The sequence below is a fragment of the Protopterus annectens genome, chromosome 3.part0 (genome assembly GCF_019279795.1).
Source record: "Protopterus annectens isolate FY-2018-M chromosome 3.part0, PAN1.0, whole genome shotgun sequence".
Taxonomy (NCBI): Eukaryota; Metazoa; Chordata; order Ceratodontiformes; family Protopteridae; genus Protopterus; species Protopterus annectens.
In genome coordinates, this window is record NC_056731.1 from 662,034,931 (window position 1) to 662,052,178 (window position 17,248).

The 17,248-nt window shown below is 36.0% G+C and overlaps 1 protein-coding gene across 1 annotated transcript in view; it reads right to left on the minus strand.

The window, feature by feature from the left end:
- Positions 1-10,092: 10,092 nt before the first annotated feature.
- LOC122796516 (band 4.1-like protein 4B) overlaps positions 10,093-17,248 on the minus strand; it is a 2,320,263-nt gene continuing 2,313,107 nt past the window's right edge. Inside the window, exon 16 of the mRNA XM_044065074.1 lies at positions 10,093-11,459. Coding sequence (XP_043921009.1) covers positions 11,312-11,459 — 148 coding nt within the window. The 3' untranslated portion in view covers positions 10,093-11,311. The remainder of the gene's footprint in view (positions 11,460-17,248) is intronic.

Genomic DNA, 17,248 nt, shown 5'->3' on the forward strand with positions numbered 1-17,248 from the left:
ACCATAAATAAAAGACATATACAGGTATACAGATAATCTCCACCTCCAAGCTATACTACCAAATGTCCTATGTTCATAATTAACTGCTAAAGATTATCACACAATAAAGAGACCTCCATATATTGTAAATTCATCCATCCATCCACAACCCCCCTTTTTTCATTTATTGCCCAATAATTAATTTTCTGGTAGTAACTAACATCTTGAGCTCCAGTCAGTTAATGATTGGACCCACTCCACTAACTCTTCCTCTGCTTTATCTGCTCTTTTTATAACTTTCTACTCAATTTTTTCAATTCTCATGCCATTCTTCGCTTTCATCTCCTGATACAAAGTTGTCCTCTGTTGGAACTTTTCTGAAGGGGTATTGTAGTATTTATCTGAATTCTTGGTGCTTTAAAAAAAATTTAAATCGTTGGACTACAAAAGATTTTAGCCTATGCAAACGTTTTGTAACTAAATAGTGTGTACCTTTATAATCTTTAAAATACTGAATTTCATAGAACTTACAGGAAGTTCAAGGCTACAGAGTCTTTTGACCATTATACCTTGCAGATCTCACCATGGACTGCACTTCCCTGTCAAGGAAGGTTAGGCCAGTCAAGCCGGTGATTAATTTATGAATACCCATCCAATTATTCAAGTCCAGTTTGAAGTAAAATAGTGCATCACACTGCTTTATCTGCAAGGCCAGTCAGTTCCAAAGGTTATGGAAAAGCTGAGTGATGAAGCTGTTTCTCCACCTGGTTTTACTGATCTTTTGAAACAGATTTAGATCCTTTCTACTAGTATTTGTTGGACTGTTTGATTTGTGAAGGTACAAGAGATCCTATTCTACTGGTTCCTTGATTGCTCAGAACGTAAGCCAATACTCTCTTCTGAGGAGTCTATAAAGCACAGCAAAGAGGGATACAGTACTTCTAGTCTTGTCTGGTTGCAACTAAAAAAATGGGACAAAAAGGACACTGCTTCTAGTCTTTTCTGGTAGATTAGGGATTTTAACAACACACTTTCACATGCAGATAAGGAACTACAAACAGCTTCATTAATCCTAGAACCTCAGTGTACTGCATACCATCCTTTTAAATTATTCCATTAAATAACTCATTACTTAAAAACACAAGACTTGCCTTTTAGTTTAAATCAGACACCACTAGTTAATGACTGTGTTTAATTCCCTTGGACTTAATGCATTATATTTTAATATTAATTTAGATTCTAACTGATTTTAACATAATGACCATCTCCCCCTCTCAAAAAACTACATTAACCAAAACTAGATATTTAAAACCACTAACGTTATCATTTTGTACCTCACATGCATGCAAAGCAATCATATTTTCAAATCTTTTGTTATGAGGATCAAACAAATGTTCCTGAATTCTTGATTTTATTTTCCTCTTGGTTTGGCCAATGTACTATTTTGCTTGATCATAATCACAGCAAACAGTGCATAAGCCATGATGGATTCCATTCAGAAGATCGACTCAACCGAAACTCGAACTTCATATGGTCGAGACCATATGAATGACTTTCTGAAAAGTCAAATGACAGAAAACAACATAAATCTACAGGAACCCACATAATGTATGGCAATAGTAATAAAAATTAATTCTTAAAACTCTGCCATTTATATTTACTTAGCAGCTCTTTCCACAAGCTTATGTACATTACATTTAATGCATTCAAACATCCCATTCACCAAGCCACTAAGAGAAGGAATTTTTATAAGACAAAATCTTTCCAATATTTAATGCTCTTGAGTATTAAAAATATTGGGCATCAGGTAAAAATGTCCATATGTTTTAATCTACTAAAAGAATACCCATATTATTCTTTGTTATATTCACAAACTTACTTTTGAATATTGAACATGTAATCGTAAAAATCAACTTCTTCTGTCTTTTCCTCTCGTTGCCTCATGAAAATTCCCTGTCTGACAAACATATCACTAGTACTAACTTTATTCATGGTTGCGTACAAAGGTGTTTTAGAATATCTTCTCTTACTTAGTCTATTAAACATCTCATGGCCTAGTATAACTATATTAAGAAAATCAGTTGTGCTGCTTTTTAAGTGCAAAAACTCACCAAGTGGTAAAGATTTTATTAGATGATGCAATTGCCAACTAGTCACATGTAAAAGCATGCTGATGTTTCTTTCATTGATAAACGACTTTTAATTTCACTTTCCCTTTCAACATAATACATAGGAACTTTTCTACATAATCTAAAGTACTTTGCACATTCTTATTTATTATTTAAACAAAACATGACTTTGTCTTATTTAGTTTACAAATATCAATATATCTAATATACTCCACACACTGTTCCTGAAAAAAAAAACTTTCCATAGTTATAAACTTTCAAATTCAATCATGAATATCTTAGCATATACAGAGGCAAATAGATACCCCATGGCCACTCTCTTCTTCCAAAGAAACCAAGTGTTATTCAAAACAAACATATTGTAAGTCAAACAAATATGTAATAAAGAAAGAACAAATGAGGGAAATGGACCCTCTCCAAGATAGGAAGCAGCACATTTAATACAAAATCTATGTTCAATTGATGTGTATAAATTGCTACCATCTACTGCCAACCCAAATATATCATTTTCCCATATACTATCCTTAAATTTAACAAGTGCCCCAGTGTTTTTTTTTTTTAATATAGGGGTTGAGAATACTATTCAACAAACTTCCTACATTTTGCTGAAATCGATCTATACATAACACTATGGGATGAAATGAGGGGTGAATAACACAGTTATGAATTTTAGGAATAAAGTAAAAAAATAGATTTTGGATCCAAAACGTATAAAATCTACACATATATCCCTGTAATGACTAAAGCAAGTTAAACAATCAGATTCAGCTCTCTCATATTCAACCTTTCACTATTTAGTAATATATTACACCTACTTAGCGATCATTTCTATTAACTATAATATTCCTTCCTCTACTTTAATCGTTATAATCATTTTTAATAGTTTCAAATGCAACAAAGCATAGCATTCATCTATTGTGAAGTTATAGCCCAGAGGCAAATGTATATGTTTTTTAAATTCTTAAAATATTTCATACTTACAAACTCAAAAACATTAACCATTACATTGTCTCTATGAGGCATATAATTACTATTTTTTTAAATCAGGTAACTTGATTTTGTCATAACCCTCACCCATAAAGTAAGTTCAATTTGTATAATTTCCAAAAAGGGAAAACAAGCTGGCAAAAAGATACTCCCGGCTGGAAGGAAATCATATACATTACTGTCAAATGTTCCATTAGAAATATTGAGTACCTGGAATTTTTTCAATACTTTCTTCCATTCCTGGGTCACTAACCATGAGAGCCATCATAAGCTTCCACTTTAGAAGAAGTATTTGTCCATAATCCTGATTCTGAAGCAGTCACATCCGTTTGAATTTCCTCACATGACACAGACAAACTACTTTTAAGCTCACTACTAGATACAAATAATGCACTTAAAAACATGATTTCTGATTCACTTTTTTCAACCTTTTAGAGCAGGATTTCTTACTGAACTGGCAATGCTGGCAAGAAAAAAGTTGACTATTCAAAAAATCATTTTAGTCTCTCAAAAAAAATGTTTTTGTGTATGTATGCATGCGTGCGCACGCGCATTTGTGTATGTGTGAGAAACTTTCTTTTGAGGAATAGAGGGATGTGTTTTATATTGAAATGCAATACACTTAGTTAATTTCAGTTGAACAGAGAGTTACATTTACAATCAGTGATAAAATTAAACAATTTTATTTATTTTTTATTTATTCTCAGTGGTGATTTTAAAACAATTGTGTGGAGTTTAATGCCATCTGTTTGTTATTTAAGTGAATATTTTAAGAGATTTTGACTTCTGATGAAGGCTATACAGCCAAATTACTAGAATAGTTATGTATTTATTTATTTTTATTAAAGGTTAATCATTATTTCAATATATTATAAATTTATACATTGTTGCAAATATATTTCTTTTTCTCAATGATAACACTTGTTAGAAAATTCTATCAACTTAGTCATGTATGTTTAAGTCTAAAGACTTTAAATCACTTTCAGAATTATTTATCTCCGAAACCAGTCTGGAATGCCTCCATTCACCAAATTCAACTAATATTTTAACCTATTCATTTGTGCAATTCAAACTTGTCTGTTGCCATTGATTCCATAAATTATCATCTGCTGAAAAGAATTAATTGTGATTCTTATTAATTCTTAGCCCTCGTGGCATTATAGCCATATCCAAAAGTTGTTGTAAAGTAATCTTATCTGACCCTTTTTCTGTTAAAATAAAAGTTAATACACTATGTTGCACATTGGTTGATAAGAGCTATTGAGGGACTGACCACTGCAACTTCAGCTTCTTTTAACTGTGCAAGTCTTACAACGTCTCTTTCCATTTCAGTACTATTACATATTTCCTTCCTGGGACACTGACAACTGTAATAACTTACTTTCACGTACAGTTACGGATGAGAAAACAAATGTATTCACCCCAGTGCTTTGAAATACTAAGTTCTGAGTTGTTTCTCTAGATTCCTTTTAAATCACTCCATTAATTAATTAATTCAATACATAAAGACAAAACTTACTTTTTCATTTAAATCAGGCATTTTATGTCTGTGATCCTCTGGGTATTTTCAACTGTTTGTCTGGTTAAGTACATCCCAAAGAATGTGCTGCATTCTATAACTGGTCTAATTAGCATTAAATATAACTAGAGAATAACATCTTTAAATCTGGATGATACTCCCTTAGCAATCAGTTGTACCAAGAAGAAAGATTTCTTGAAAACTGTCACTACATGGTGGTCAAAGTGGATTGAATTATCTACCTGTGTTCCCAGATCTCTAAATGTTCATTTTAAAGTGAGGTATCCTGAGGGGGGTGGTTGTCTGACACATGCCACAATGCTGCATCATGTTTTAACATTTAATTCCATTTTTAGTACATCTGACACTAACAGGTTTAATCATACGGATCTTTTGCTTTACTTTTATTCCTTCAATATCCTGATCATGGCTGAAAAGGGTCCACAGACCTTATTATTCACCCAGTCAACAAATAACGGATACATGAATTAATAAATAAAATTGGTGTCAAAGGTATGATTGACTTTGTCCTTGGACTCTCTAAGATATAAACTCAGCTAAGAAACCATGCTCTCACTGAGGGAACACACCACAACGATCCCCCCTTCTCTGCTGCAGGAAGCAGAAAGTGCCATGATATCAAAAGAAGCAGAAAGGGCCATGATCTCAAAAGAAGCAAAAAAGGACTCTACTTTACAGATCCCCCATCATGCACCACTTCTGACACAAACTCAAGGGCTACCATCCTTTTAGAGGATTAGAGGAATGGATACGGGAGTTTGGACTCAAGGTCTCATTCATCAGAATAAGAGTTGTTATGGCAGCAAAATAAGGAACATCATTGTAGAATAAAAAAGGGTTAATGGTAGGGAAGGGAGTAGACACATACCACACCAAAAGAGGGGAACTGCTTTACAAAATACTGCCAAAATCAATATATGGGAGGCTCCAGAGTCTCTATGGCCCACCAGGCCTGGAATTCACTCCACTGATGCAATCAAACTAAAGGAAGCCCATTATAATCCACTCCACTGTATAAGCCACTACATGATGAAAATAATGGGTGAGGAGACACTGTGAATGATGAGACATTCCCTGGGTGCAAGGGTGTCCTTACAGAAGTTGTGGTTTAGCCCTGCAACTGACATTAACAACTGTGAACATATGGAGGACTGGTACCTATTATTTTCAGGACTGCAGTTAGCCTACAATTTAGAAATGCCATGGCAATTTTAAAATAGAAGGTAGCACCCAGAGCAGCAAAAGAAGCCTGAATCCCATTGGAGCCTACTCAAACTCCTGTACTACAAGGATGAAGGACAGCTATCCCAGGCACTATAAACACCTAGATAATAATGGACTGGCCTTGGGTGGCAGTCTAAAGGGACTCTCCATTCAGATACTGTTATTCTACTACACTAGGTCCTGGGGAAAAATGGGATGGATCTTAGGCTTGCAAACCACCATCACTATTACTAGAGAAAGGCATAGAGGAGATCCCACATTTCTACACCTCTGCCACTGTAGCAAACACATGGACAGGCTTCTGAAAACAAAGGGCATTCAAAGGATTTTTGCACCTTATTTGGACGCAAGTCCTAATAAAGACTCACAAATAATTACTACAAAGACTGCAGTGAAGCTAGGGAACATCCCCAGGATTAAAAAAAGATCATAACTAATAAGTGAGGACCTTCAAATAAAAGGCTGGACCAAACAGTCATCTTGATTAAAAGAAGGATAGGGAGTTCACCCTTCTCCAGCAATAGAAGCAGCCTCCACAACCTTCTGGGCTTATTCCCCACCTCCACTAAGGTTGAGCATATATGAAAACTAATACAACAACATAATCCTGCATAGCTGAAAGTCTTAAGATCACCAACCACAGTACTCCAAGCAAACACCGCAAGGTAAGTAGAGAGACTAAATACATAAATTGTTAATATTTAATTATTTGATAACTTTCATAAAATTTATGCAGAATTTTTGAGAAATAATAAACTGATAGAAAACCCTCCTCTTCCATATGTAGGCCTTAATGTCAACTGACCACATTAATTACACATATCAGAATATGTAAAGTTGAAAACTCCCAGTCAGCTATCTCAAAAAGGTGGTTCTCAAGGCATGGTAAACCAGAGACAGGATCAAGGAGAGAAACTAAGGCAAACACTCATAACAGTGTTCAGTTAGAGTAGAAACACAAGCCAGCAAGGGAGGCTAGGCCTTGCACCCAAGACACTTACATGGTCTCTTCATTCTCTAGGAACAGAGAACATGAAGGAGTGGACATCCAACAAGGAGGAAGTCCACATCCCAAAAATGGTGGCTTAAAAAGCAAGGACCATCTTGGATGACTGCATTTGTTGAAAGTAGAGTTCAGCCACTCAGCTCAACACAGCATTCTATTCTATCCAAGCACAAATTCAAGCAAACCTCCCTAGTGAAAACATCTACTACATTCAAAAACAGCAGCCCATGTATGGTCAAAGTTGTAGATGGGGTCAAGGTGAAGTCCTCCTTAATGCCAAACTCAGGAAGGGTCTCAAGCACTTTATAAAACAACACTAGTAGTAGTAACTGGAACATGGACAGCTGAGATATGTATTTAACATCCACAAGATTCAACAAAGTACAGGAATACACTTCCATGTAAAATATATCCTGCTTTTCAGGCTACCCTGTCACTTAATAAGGTGGAAGTAGATGGTGTATCTTGTGAATGTAGGAAGACCATGAAAACAAAAAAGTCATAAACATAGACAAAATGTCACTTCAGTCTGCCAGGGCCAATAAATGGAGCTGATGGTCTTGTCGGCTGCAGCAGGAGACTGAGGATTCATCCAGGCTTCCAACAAAGGTTGGCTCTAAGAGGAAAGTATTCCAAAATATAGGCAGGTGCAATGGCTATGCAACAGAAGCTTGAGGAATTTGTGGACTATGAAGCTTTTTCCATTTCTAATATGAAGGACTACCCCACTTGACCGTTATGAGGACAGACTTTGATGCAGATAACCACCTTCTACCAACTCTAAACTCAGAAATTTACCATGGCTTAAACAAAAGAATGATTGATCGTTGCATGTGTGGTGTTAAAACAACAAAGCCCAAGCATGAGGAAGAAAAGTAAACAAGCAGGGGAGATGTCTGCACTAAGCATAAGCCCCTAAGGGGGAAATCTTGCACCTGTGACTCTAGCTCCAACCAACAGGCAACCATCTGATCTCCTTTCCCTAAACCACAGATCTCTGTGTGGGTTTCTGCACTGGCTCATTTTCATCTAGTACCAATTAATCTATATAGGCCTTAGGAGATGAAACCTCAAAATCATTTAAACCTTATCTGTAAGCACAAGACTTGAGGAGTCAGTGCCCATGATAAAGCTAGAGAGACCCAAGACCTATCTGATCATGTGAAGAAATATGTTGTGAACAACCTAGTTTGAAACCCCATGGTAAAAACTGGGAGGGGTGAGAGTTACCTCTCTTGGACCACAAATCTTCCAAAAAAAAAAAGGAAGACTAAAAAGGGCCTCAATGCTTCCTAAGTAAGGAGACTGAGCCAAATCTTTGAGAGATGAAGAAGAACAAAAATAATGTGAATCTACCTCTTGGTGGACTAGAACATAGCTAATCCTCTAAGTAAAGTCCCAAGTGGCAGAACTCCCACACAGCCACTGACAGTCAGGAAACATCCTCCATCCAGTCCAAAAAAAGCCACCAGCCCCAATACTTATCCTTCTTGGGCAACAGAATACAAAAACTTCTACTACCAGCAAACATAATCAAACAGCACACAACCTTTACCAATGATAGCCAAGACTGCGATCTAGATTGTATGAGTGCAAAAACATGGTGCGTTCAAAGGATGAGCATGCTTATGCTGTTAGTGCCCCATTTCACTGTGTAATACCACAAACATGTTTGTCAGTGACTGGGCAACTTCTGGGAAACATGCCAACTGCTTACTTGTGGAAAGAGTAAACCTAATCATAGGGCTAATCAATACGGGTCATCAATAGTAGATCCTGTTGGTATACTCATCCCTAACCTGAATCCCGAAACACATTGTGAGAGAGCACTAAAGGTGAACAAGAGTTTGGGCTGCACAGCAAAAAGTGGGCTTGAGAGATTTGAGGTCATCTACCCACAATGTACAATGCACAGATTAGGCCACATCTGGAATGCTAAAGCCACTTCCCATTATGTAGAAGGATAAAGTTTTGGGAATAATTCAGGCAATCCACGTGTGATCTGCAGGTTGGGCACTTGATAGCACAAGCAGTGAAGAATGTGCAGTGCCCATCTTTGTTGAGCTTGCCACATACTTCATAGATTCCCGTGCTCCCAATGGAGGGACTGACATGCAGTATGCCACCAACAGGTGTCAGCCTTCATAGAGGGTGTGTTGAAGCAGGAACATGTAGTGAAAGCACTGTGGCCGACTGAGGTGACATAGATAAAGGAAAAGAATGATGCTGAGAAAATGCAGAGTCGAGGGAGAAATGACTAATGGCTGATTCACAGAAACACAGCATTTCACAGATGTACTATCCGAGTCCTGAATCAGCTATTTCACAGTACTGGAGAATGAAGGCATTTATGGATGCTGGAACATGTAGAAGAAGGGAAAAGGGCATGTTTAGAGAAGGGGCAATTGCTGACATCTAGATACAAGCTTTTGGTATATTTAAGAATCATGTACATTTTACTATCAGAAGCCTTGTATGTTATTCAGCCTCAAACATGACTGCCTATTACTCTGTGTTGCATCTGTCTTAACGGGAATCAACCATTTATGGTAATAAGCAAAGGGCAACAAATTAAAATATTCCCTAGGAAAGTCCGGTATGTTTTGAGAATCAGTCAAGCACAAAATATTCTGTACAAGGAACATACAAAATTTGTATAAGGAGGTAATTTGTACAGTGATTCTATTCCCAATTTAAGTGATGGCATTTTTCCAAATAATGGTCATCTGGCATACTATCAATGGCAGAATAGGAAACTATCAGCACCAGTCACAACGGCACTTTGATGGAGTTTAAGAAGCACTCCACACTTTCATCATTGCTCAACTTACAGCAAATTATGTATTTTATTAAACAAGGTCATCATGCATATTTTTATGGGATGTGAAAATACAAAAAGCACTAGCAACTGACTTACAAAATACAAATGCATCCTATCCATCTCCGACTGGACATTATTGGCTTACAACCTGGTTACAACGATGGCCTTATTTTTCATGTCATTTTAATAATTAGCATTTACTGAAGCAATCCATATGTCCTGCCGCTTGGTTTGCACCAGGATTAGACTTCAAAATGTAATGAGACAGATCAGTGAAAATAGCAGTTGAAGACCATCATTCCTTTTATGTACTATACAAACTCAAAACTCTAATGTCTTTAGAGCAGTTTCAGATTTATTTATATGTGAAAAATATAATAAATAAGCCAAACAACTGAAAAATACATTGAAAAACTATATGCATATTTTCTCTCTTATAAAATAATTTGCAAGTTGATTAAGAAATCTCTTTAAAAAATTTCACTGAGATATATTTCTGTTGCTCTATGATAAAGTATTTACAGTTTGAAAGACTCTGAAAGATACAATCAACAATTAACATTCTAATGAAATTTACAAAGGATAATGAATGTAAGATAAGGACATTAAAGGGCAAGGATGGACTAACAAAAGTCCCATATTTAATAAGAAATAAAAGGACAACTTTAATTGTTAGTTTATACAGTCAAAAGGTAGATCAGGCCGTAGAGATGAGCCATAGATAGGCACTAAAATTGTTCCTAGGTTTCAGCAAAATGTAAGTAAAAATCAGTAGGGCTTGCTGAAAAGATACTGGATAACTTTTGACTACTAATAACAGGGTTCAGTAAAAAGACTGAAAAGGCACTTGACAGCAGAGTTGATAATTATGCTACTCTGTTACAGTGCATATAGTTCTTAAAATAAGAGCGCTCGACAAACATTTCTCCATTTGTAACCATAACCAGGCTTTGCAAAAAAAACAATAGCAAAAATGTCTTCTGCATGCTTTTCACTTGAAGAAAATCAGGAGGTGCGGAACAGCTGTCTGTTTTCACATCTTGTTGAAGAAAAGAATACTATTTTGCTGTATAAAGCTGGTACTATGGTAACAATAATACATCTACAGTGGTATTTTTTACTGCAGACCTATATATCTGAAAATTAACTGCTATGTGTATCATTGCATAATAAAACAATCACATTTTCAGCCATCTATCTTTGTCTGCCCATGCAAAGAGAAAGGTAAAACTAATAAAATCAGAGCTGTGGCATACTCTGCTAAAGCATTTTTGTTATATGTAAAAATTCAAAACTCAGCCTTTATATAAACTTATGAGAATAGGACATAAAATAGCAGAATCAAATTTAAAAAACTGTAATTTGATATTACTGAAAGCACAGAAAACACCAGATTTTACATAAGCAACAATGAATTTTAAGTACTTAGAATCAGTGAAACTTAACTATGGAAAAAAAAAGAAATACTGAGAAAAATCAAACTATAAACCTACAAGTAAAAATACTATGGGGTTTTGTTTCACAAAAATGTCAGCTTTCTTTACAGTGCTGTAAATACCTAAGAAAATGTAGTTAACACACGATGTACAAAAGCAGAGTCCTAAGTAAACCAGCCATGGTCAGTCTCAAAGTGTTGTCATGAGTTTGTCTTGGAATTTTATATTTTGCATCCCTCCTAAATTCTTCTGTATTTCCTCTTGGAAGTATCTTGGAGCGTTCCCATTTCCACTTGTGGGTGATTGCGGGGTCAACATGTTGTCATGGTATGATGGCCTGCATATACAGTTACCAGTTAGTGAGGCATGTTAGGAAACATACAATGAAAGGATAAACACAACATATTAGAAATATCTATGGCAACTGCATGCAAGAAAGACAGATGAAATACAAGGAAAGGTGCTGTGAAGCAAAGGCTAAATAAGTCATTCACCCAAGATCTGCAGCACTGGCAAAGCCTATTCAAAATAAAGAAGATGGCTGTCATCCAAGTAAGCTAAGCAAGCACCATGCACGTTCATGCAGAGATTGCATTTCATACAACCAGCAACATTCCCAAGGACCTGAACAGACATGAAACATGTAATAATTGTAAATTTATAATGGAACAAAAAAAACCACAACTTCATATGTAGCTATACACTAAAATAAGGATATAATTAATGTGAGACACATGTAAATACAAGTCAGTGAAGTGTGAGTTACAATGGCTTTTGGCCAGATGGAATCGGTCAAAAGTAAAACGACAGAAGAATAATGTAACATATGGAACAAATTTACTCTTCGCATGAGCACGCTCTTTCTTAAATTTTAGAATTGTACTGAGCCCAGCATAAAATTATATATGCTGCCCTTTGGGGAATTGGTTACCTGGCAGAACAGAGACCAGATCAATGTACACATTCACTAAAAATGATGGTTAACAGCAAAAGTTTAATGAATTTTTTTCTTCTGTCATCCTAAGTGGATAAACCTTAGAAGTAGGGATTCAGGGGCAATAGTACCTTTGCTTCTGCCCCAAAGGATATTTTTTCCAGATGGCCTTGTTTTTGACTGGCCACCTCAATCAGGTTCAGCCAAACAAACAGATGACCCCCACCCCCCAGCACTTTTTTCAGCCATTTCCTGTTGGAAACATATTTTAGGCATCCTATGACTTTTTAAGCCATGACACCAACATGTTATTTTTTATATTTAACTTTTGTGTGCCATGGTGTGATTGTAACTTGACAGCATGGATTTTTGGCCTACTTTGACACCTTTACAATATGAAGAACAACAGGACAGAACATTTTGAAAAAAGAAGGGCATGCTGATAAGAAAAAATGTCTAAGAAATGTTTCCCTATAGTTACTTAACTATAAACAGCTGTAACTGTGTATACCATTGTCTTCAATCCAGCAAAATTAAAACTCTGTCATCACATCAACCAGTTATTACCACTACTGATCAAATCAGTCTTGGGCTAAGCAATCCACAGGCAACCATTTTGATGGTATACATGAACTTGTCTTCTCTGGAGCATGATATACAATTATTGACAGACTTACACATACGCATGGCCAAGTTGTAGGAGGAGGATTTAGGGGTAACACTACAACATGATATGCTTTTAATCAGGGAATGGTGTAGCCATTCAAACATACCTTTTTATAACAGTACTTCACAGCCCTGGTTTAAATGCTACTTAGTCGCTTGATTGGATTAAAACAAACGTTCTAAAATTTAAAGTAGATGATGGATTTGTAGACAGACTGTTAAAATACAGCATAAAAGCTTAAGAAGATGGCACAATCAATACTTTGACAGAAATGCCCAAACCACAAGCCCTATGCTTTCAGAATTCCTGAAGGCAAGAAGACAATCCTGTCAACAATTTTTTTAAATGTCTGTGTGTTGCTTTGAGTGCCCAGGCCACATATTTCTATTATTAACTTGCTTACTTAAGTGGATCTTCTTTAGCCACAATGTGGGCATTTTGGCAAAAGAAGACCACATTTTGATTAAATGTTGGTCATATACAAACGAACTGCCTGTTATAGTGTATTAAAGTACTTATAATGTGTGCATAATGTTCTTTATCAAAATCACTAGCCCATATACCAGTTTATGTGCATATTTTTAGTTGTTTGTGCTGTGACACAAACTCTGCAACCAGTCAAAAACATTTCTGAAAAATCCTATCTCAGGTCCAGTTATGATACAAACACACTCACTAAAAATAAAAACGAATCTTCAAAAACAATTACTCAATCTATGTCAATCCTCAAGAATGCAAATCTGTCATTACTTTGACAAAAATAAATGCATAAATTAATAAATAAAAATAAAAAAATAGCCTGCAACTAGACAACCAAAAATATCATTCCTAACAAAACAGACCTGATATTAAAATAAACTGCTTAAAAACAGAACTTAAACTATAAAGCTGACATATAAGCCTCACTTCATCTATAAATCAAAACAAAAAAGTAAAGTTATGGGAAAGTATATTTATTATAACAGAATATCTACAAGACGTACATAGCCTCAGTAATAGTAATAACATTTAGGAAAAAAACTACTGAATCTTCATAAAGACCTGCTCCATATACAACTTGCGCATCATTGTTAATTGCTGTATCCTACTGAAATGAATAAGAAACACTAATTCAAACTGGAAAAAAGATAACTGGACTACATGGCAGTACAGTTCATGTAACACATGAAAGATCTAAAGATCTTGTACTGTAACAGCAGAGATTATGATCTTGTGACTTCACCACTAAATTTGCTCCTCAAGCAAAGTGAAAAACATTTTATGCATCATCCTCCAAAGCCCTGCATATTCCACCCTGTAGTCTTTCACATACAAACATACTACATACAGCTAATAGCTATGTTATTAGGCATCCAACAGTGCTTGCTTTTAGTCTAATCAGTTGCAAAATCATGACCACAGTTTGCTGTGCTAGAATGTACAAATTGGATAAATATCAATACACGGTACAGGAAAAAGAAGAAAGGTAGAGAGAATAGGAGAAAAACAGTGATGAACACAGTAAATATCAGACAGTGTTTCAACAGAAGCATCAGAAGCATAGATTTATTATAGCAGTTAACAATAGCCAGACAGAAATTAAGTACATATGTGGAAGTTCGGTGGGGGGTGGGTTACAAAGTATTTCTAAATACTTAGTTTCAAAACAGATGAGGTATATGGCAGGAGGACTAACAAGTGGGTGTACTGTCTACTTTAGCCTTTCATTGGATTATACCTACAACATTTTGTGTAAAACTTATTAGATCAAGATTTTTACACTGTGCTAAGTACCTGTGAGGGTGTGTGTCAGGGCGACAATGATCAAAATAAAGTGGTTTAAAGATTGGAGTGCTGAGAGTCAGGTAATGCCCTACATCAAATAATTTTCCTGCTAGTGATTTGAATATCACAGCTTTGATAAATCTAAAGTTGATCAACAGAGTCTGTGATATGCTTTAGACTTGCTGTAAAGCTCCAAGAAATGCTTTCAGCTATTGGCTTAAAACTATTTCACACTGCAATGCTGCAGTAGCATTGTCACCTCACACTAAGACGTTGTCCTGTTCGATTCTCAGCTAGAGTGTCTTCTGTGTGGAGACGTGCGTGAATGGGCGTACCTTCATTGAAGGTTGTGCATCAGAGCTGGCAACTCGGCACGTAAAAATCTACTGCCAACCATTAGCGGACCGGAGTTCCGCTGTGGTGACCCCTAACTAGGAAAAGCCGAAAGACACAACAACAACAACAACTTAATGAACCAAATTGGAGGAAGGTATTTCTCAAATGCATTTGCTCAGAAAATATCAGTGCCTTTCACTTCTGAAGCTCCAGAGAACAGACTTACAAGCTTACTAGCATTACTAAGAACAATTAAAAGTAGATGGCAGGAAAAAAAAATCCCCATTTTGCAAAGCTGTGAAATGCACAGTTTATTACTGAATAAAACTGACAAGCCCAGGTGGTAGACTTGGCTGAAATATTAATAAAATGTAAGGTTTTCATTCTGCTTTGCAGTATTTGTATGGGGATACATTATTAAAATGTTTATGATGACAGCAACATAATCTAAACCAGGCATGTATTGCCTGCACACCTTGCCAATACTTACCCTTACACTCTACACCCCTTTGCAAGCAGGGTGATGCCTGTAAATTTTGGTGTAAATTCAAGGGTATACATCCAATTGTCTAGCTATGTTTGAAGCAAGAAAGGCAATCCAATTGCTTAATATGCTAGTGGAGTTTATTCTGGAGTAGAGGTAGGTACAGGATAATGAATCTATTTCTACATCTGGTTTTATTCATTTTTCAATGAAGGATTAGATCTCTTGCTCTGCTGCTAGCTGCACAACCCGACTTGTCAAGAAAAAGGAGGTTGAGAACAACTGTATCCCGAAGGGCCCATTAAGCTAGGCTGAGGTATCCCATCAGGAGTAAAAGTGTTCTGTACTCTTACCACAAACTTTCCTTTTAAACTGTCCTCAGTTTTCTTTTCTTTCACTCTGCCTTGTGAAGTTGCCACTGTCACTGCATATGTTTCCTTTACTTGTGAACTGCCTCCATCATTGTTGCTTCTGCATCCTCTTTGTGTATTTTTTCCATGATGTTTCCCATGATACATCATTTTCTGGCCCACTCTAGTTGATTAAATCCTGGAGTAAATCATACTGTAACCCTCATGTGGGTTCAAATAATTGCTGCTGATAAACTGTTTCCTAATCCTCAACACCGTCTGCAACATCTTTTATTGAGCTGGCGTTCTCCTAGACTTCATTCAGTGAATTGTCTATCTTGCATACTGTAGATCATTGAGTGAATTGTTCCTAATGAGCTACTGTACCTAGATAGCATATGCAAATAAATACTGAGCACATACAAGAACAGTGCCTTTTACAGTCAGCCAGAGCGAGTGCAGGCAGGAATGGAAGATGCACATGACCATGTGTTTCAGGTAATGCGTGAATCAGTTAACTTGAATATACAAGTTCTCCAGGTATATTGTATAAATACTTATAAGCTGAGATAATGAAAGGAATAGTCTTATTCTATTGCAACAAGTTAGTGTCAGAGTCTATCAGAGTAGGCCGGAATGACATCAGAATTTAATTCTTAAGGATTAAGTCCAGCAAGTATCCCCAGTATTTACTGTAGTATTGTTTTTGTTTTGTAGCAGCGTATGCTAATTTATGGGAGGAAATATACTTAATAGCTAGACTACAAAAATTTTCCCATGAGATTATGGATTTATCAATCCAGTTTTTGGTGATATAAAATTTAATAAGGGCACAAATACTGACAAGAATATGTTTTAAGATTTTAAGAGTTTGGTTGTGGTAATATGTAAGATAGCAGTTCTCAATATGATATCCCTTCTGTTAGTTACAAAAATTTTAGTTTACAGATGTGACTTCTATTGCATATAATGTACATAGTTATAAGTTTAATGTTTTAATTTTCTTGTTGCAAATACTTGCTTTTTGTTGTTGTTGACTTGATCTACTGATATTTTGTATTACAAACACTTAAATAAAAAGATTTTTGAGAAAAAATGAATATACAAGTTCTAATTACAGTTCCTGACAATCATCTAGTAACAATTCTAAAAAAAGTCAATACATTCAGCCCCAGCATGTCTGCAACACGATGTTAAAACTGCAAAATTACAATTTCAATACTGCCTACACAAAAGGCAAATATTTATACCTGGCTGATGCTTTGTCAAGAGCACCCAGACAAACAACAGAACAGCATGACAATGAGAAACCAGAATTGGAAGACATGGAAGTCAAAAAATTGAACTCATCACATCTTGATGAACTTAGGCATTACACAGCGTTAGATGCAGTTCTTCAGAAGCTGACACAAGTTATCACTCAAGGATGGCCAGTGCGACAAGCCAGTCCACAACTTGATGTCCAGAAATATTATCCTTACTCATGATGGAAGATGGTATCATCATGAAAGGTCCTAAAGTGGTTATTCCTACAGCATTACAACAGGAATATACCAAGATCTTACATCTTGGACACCCAGGTACCGATTCT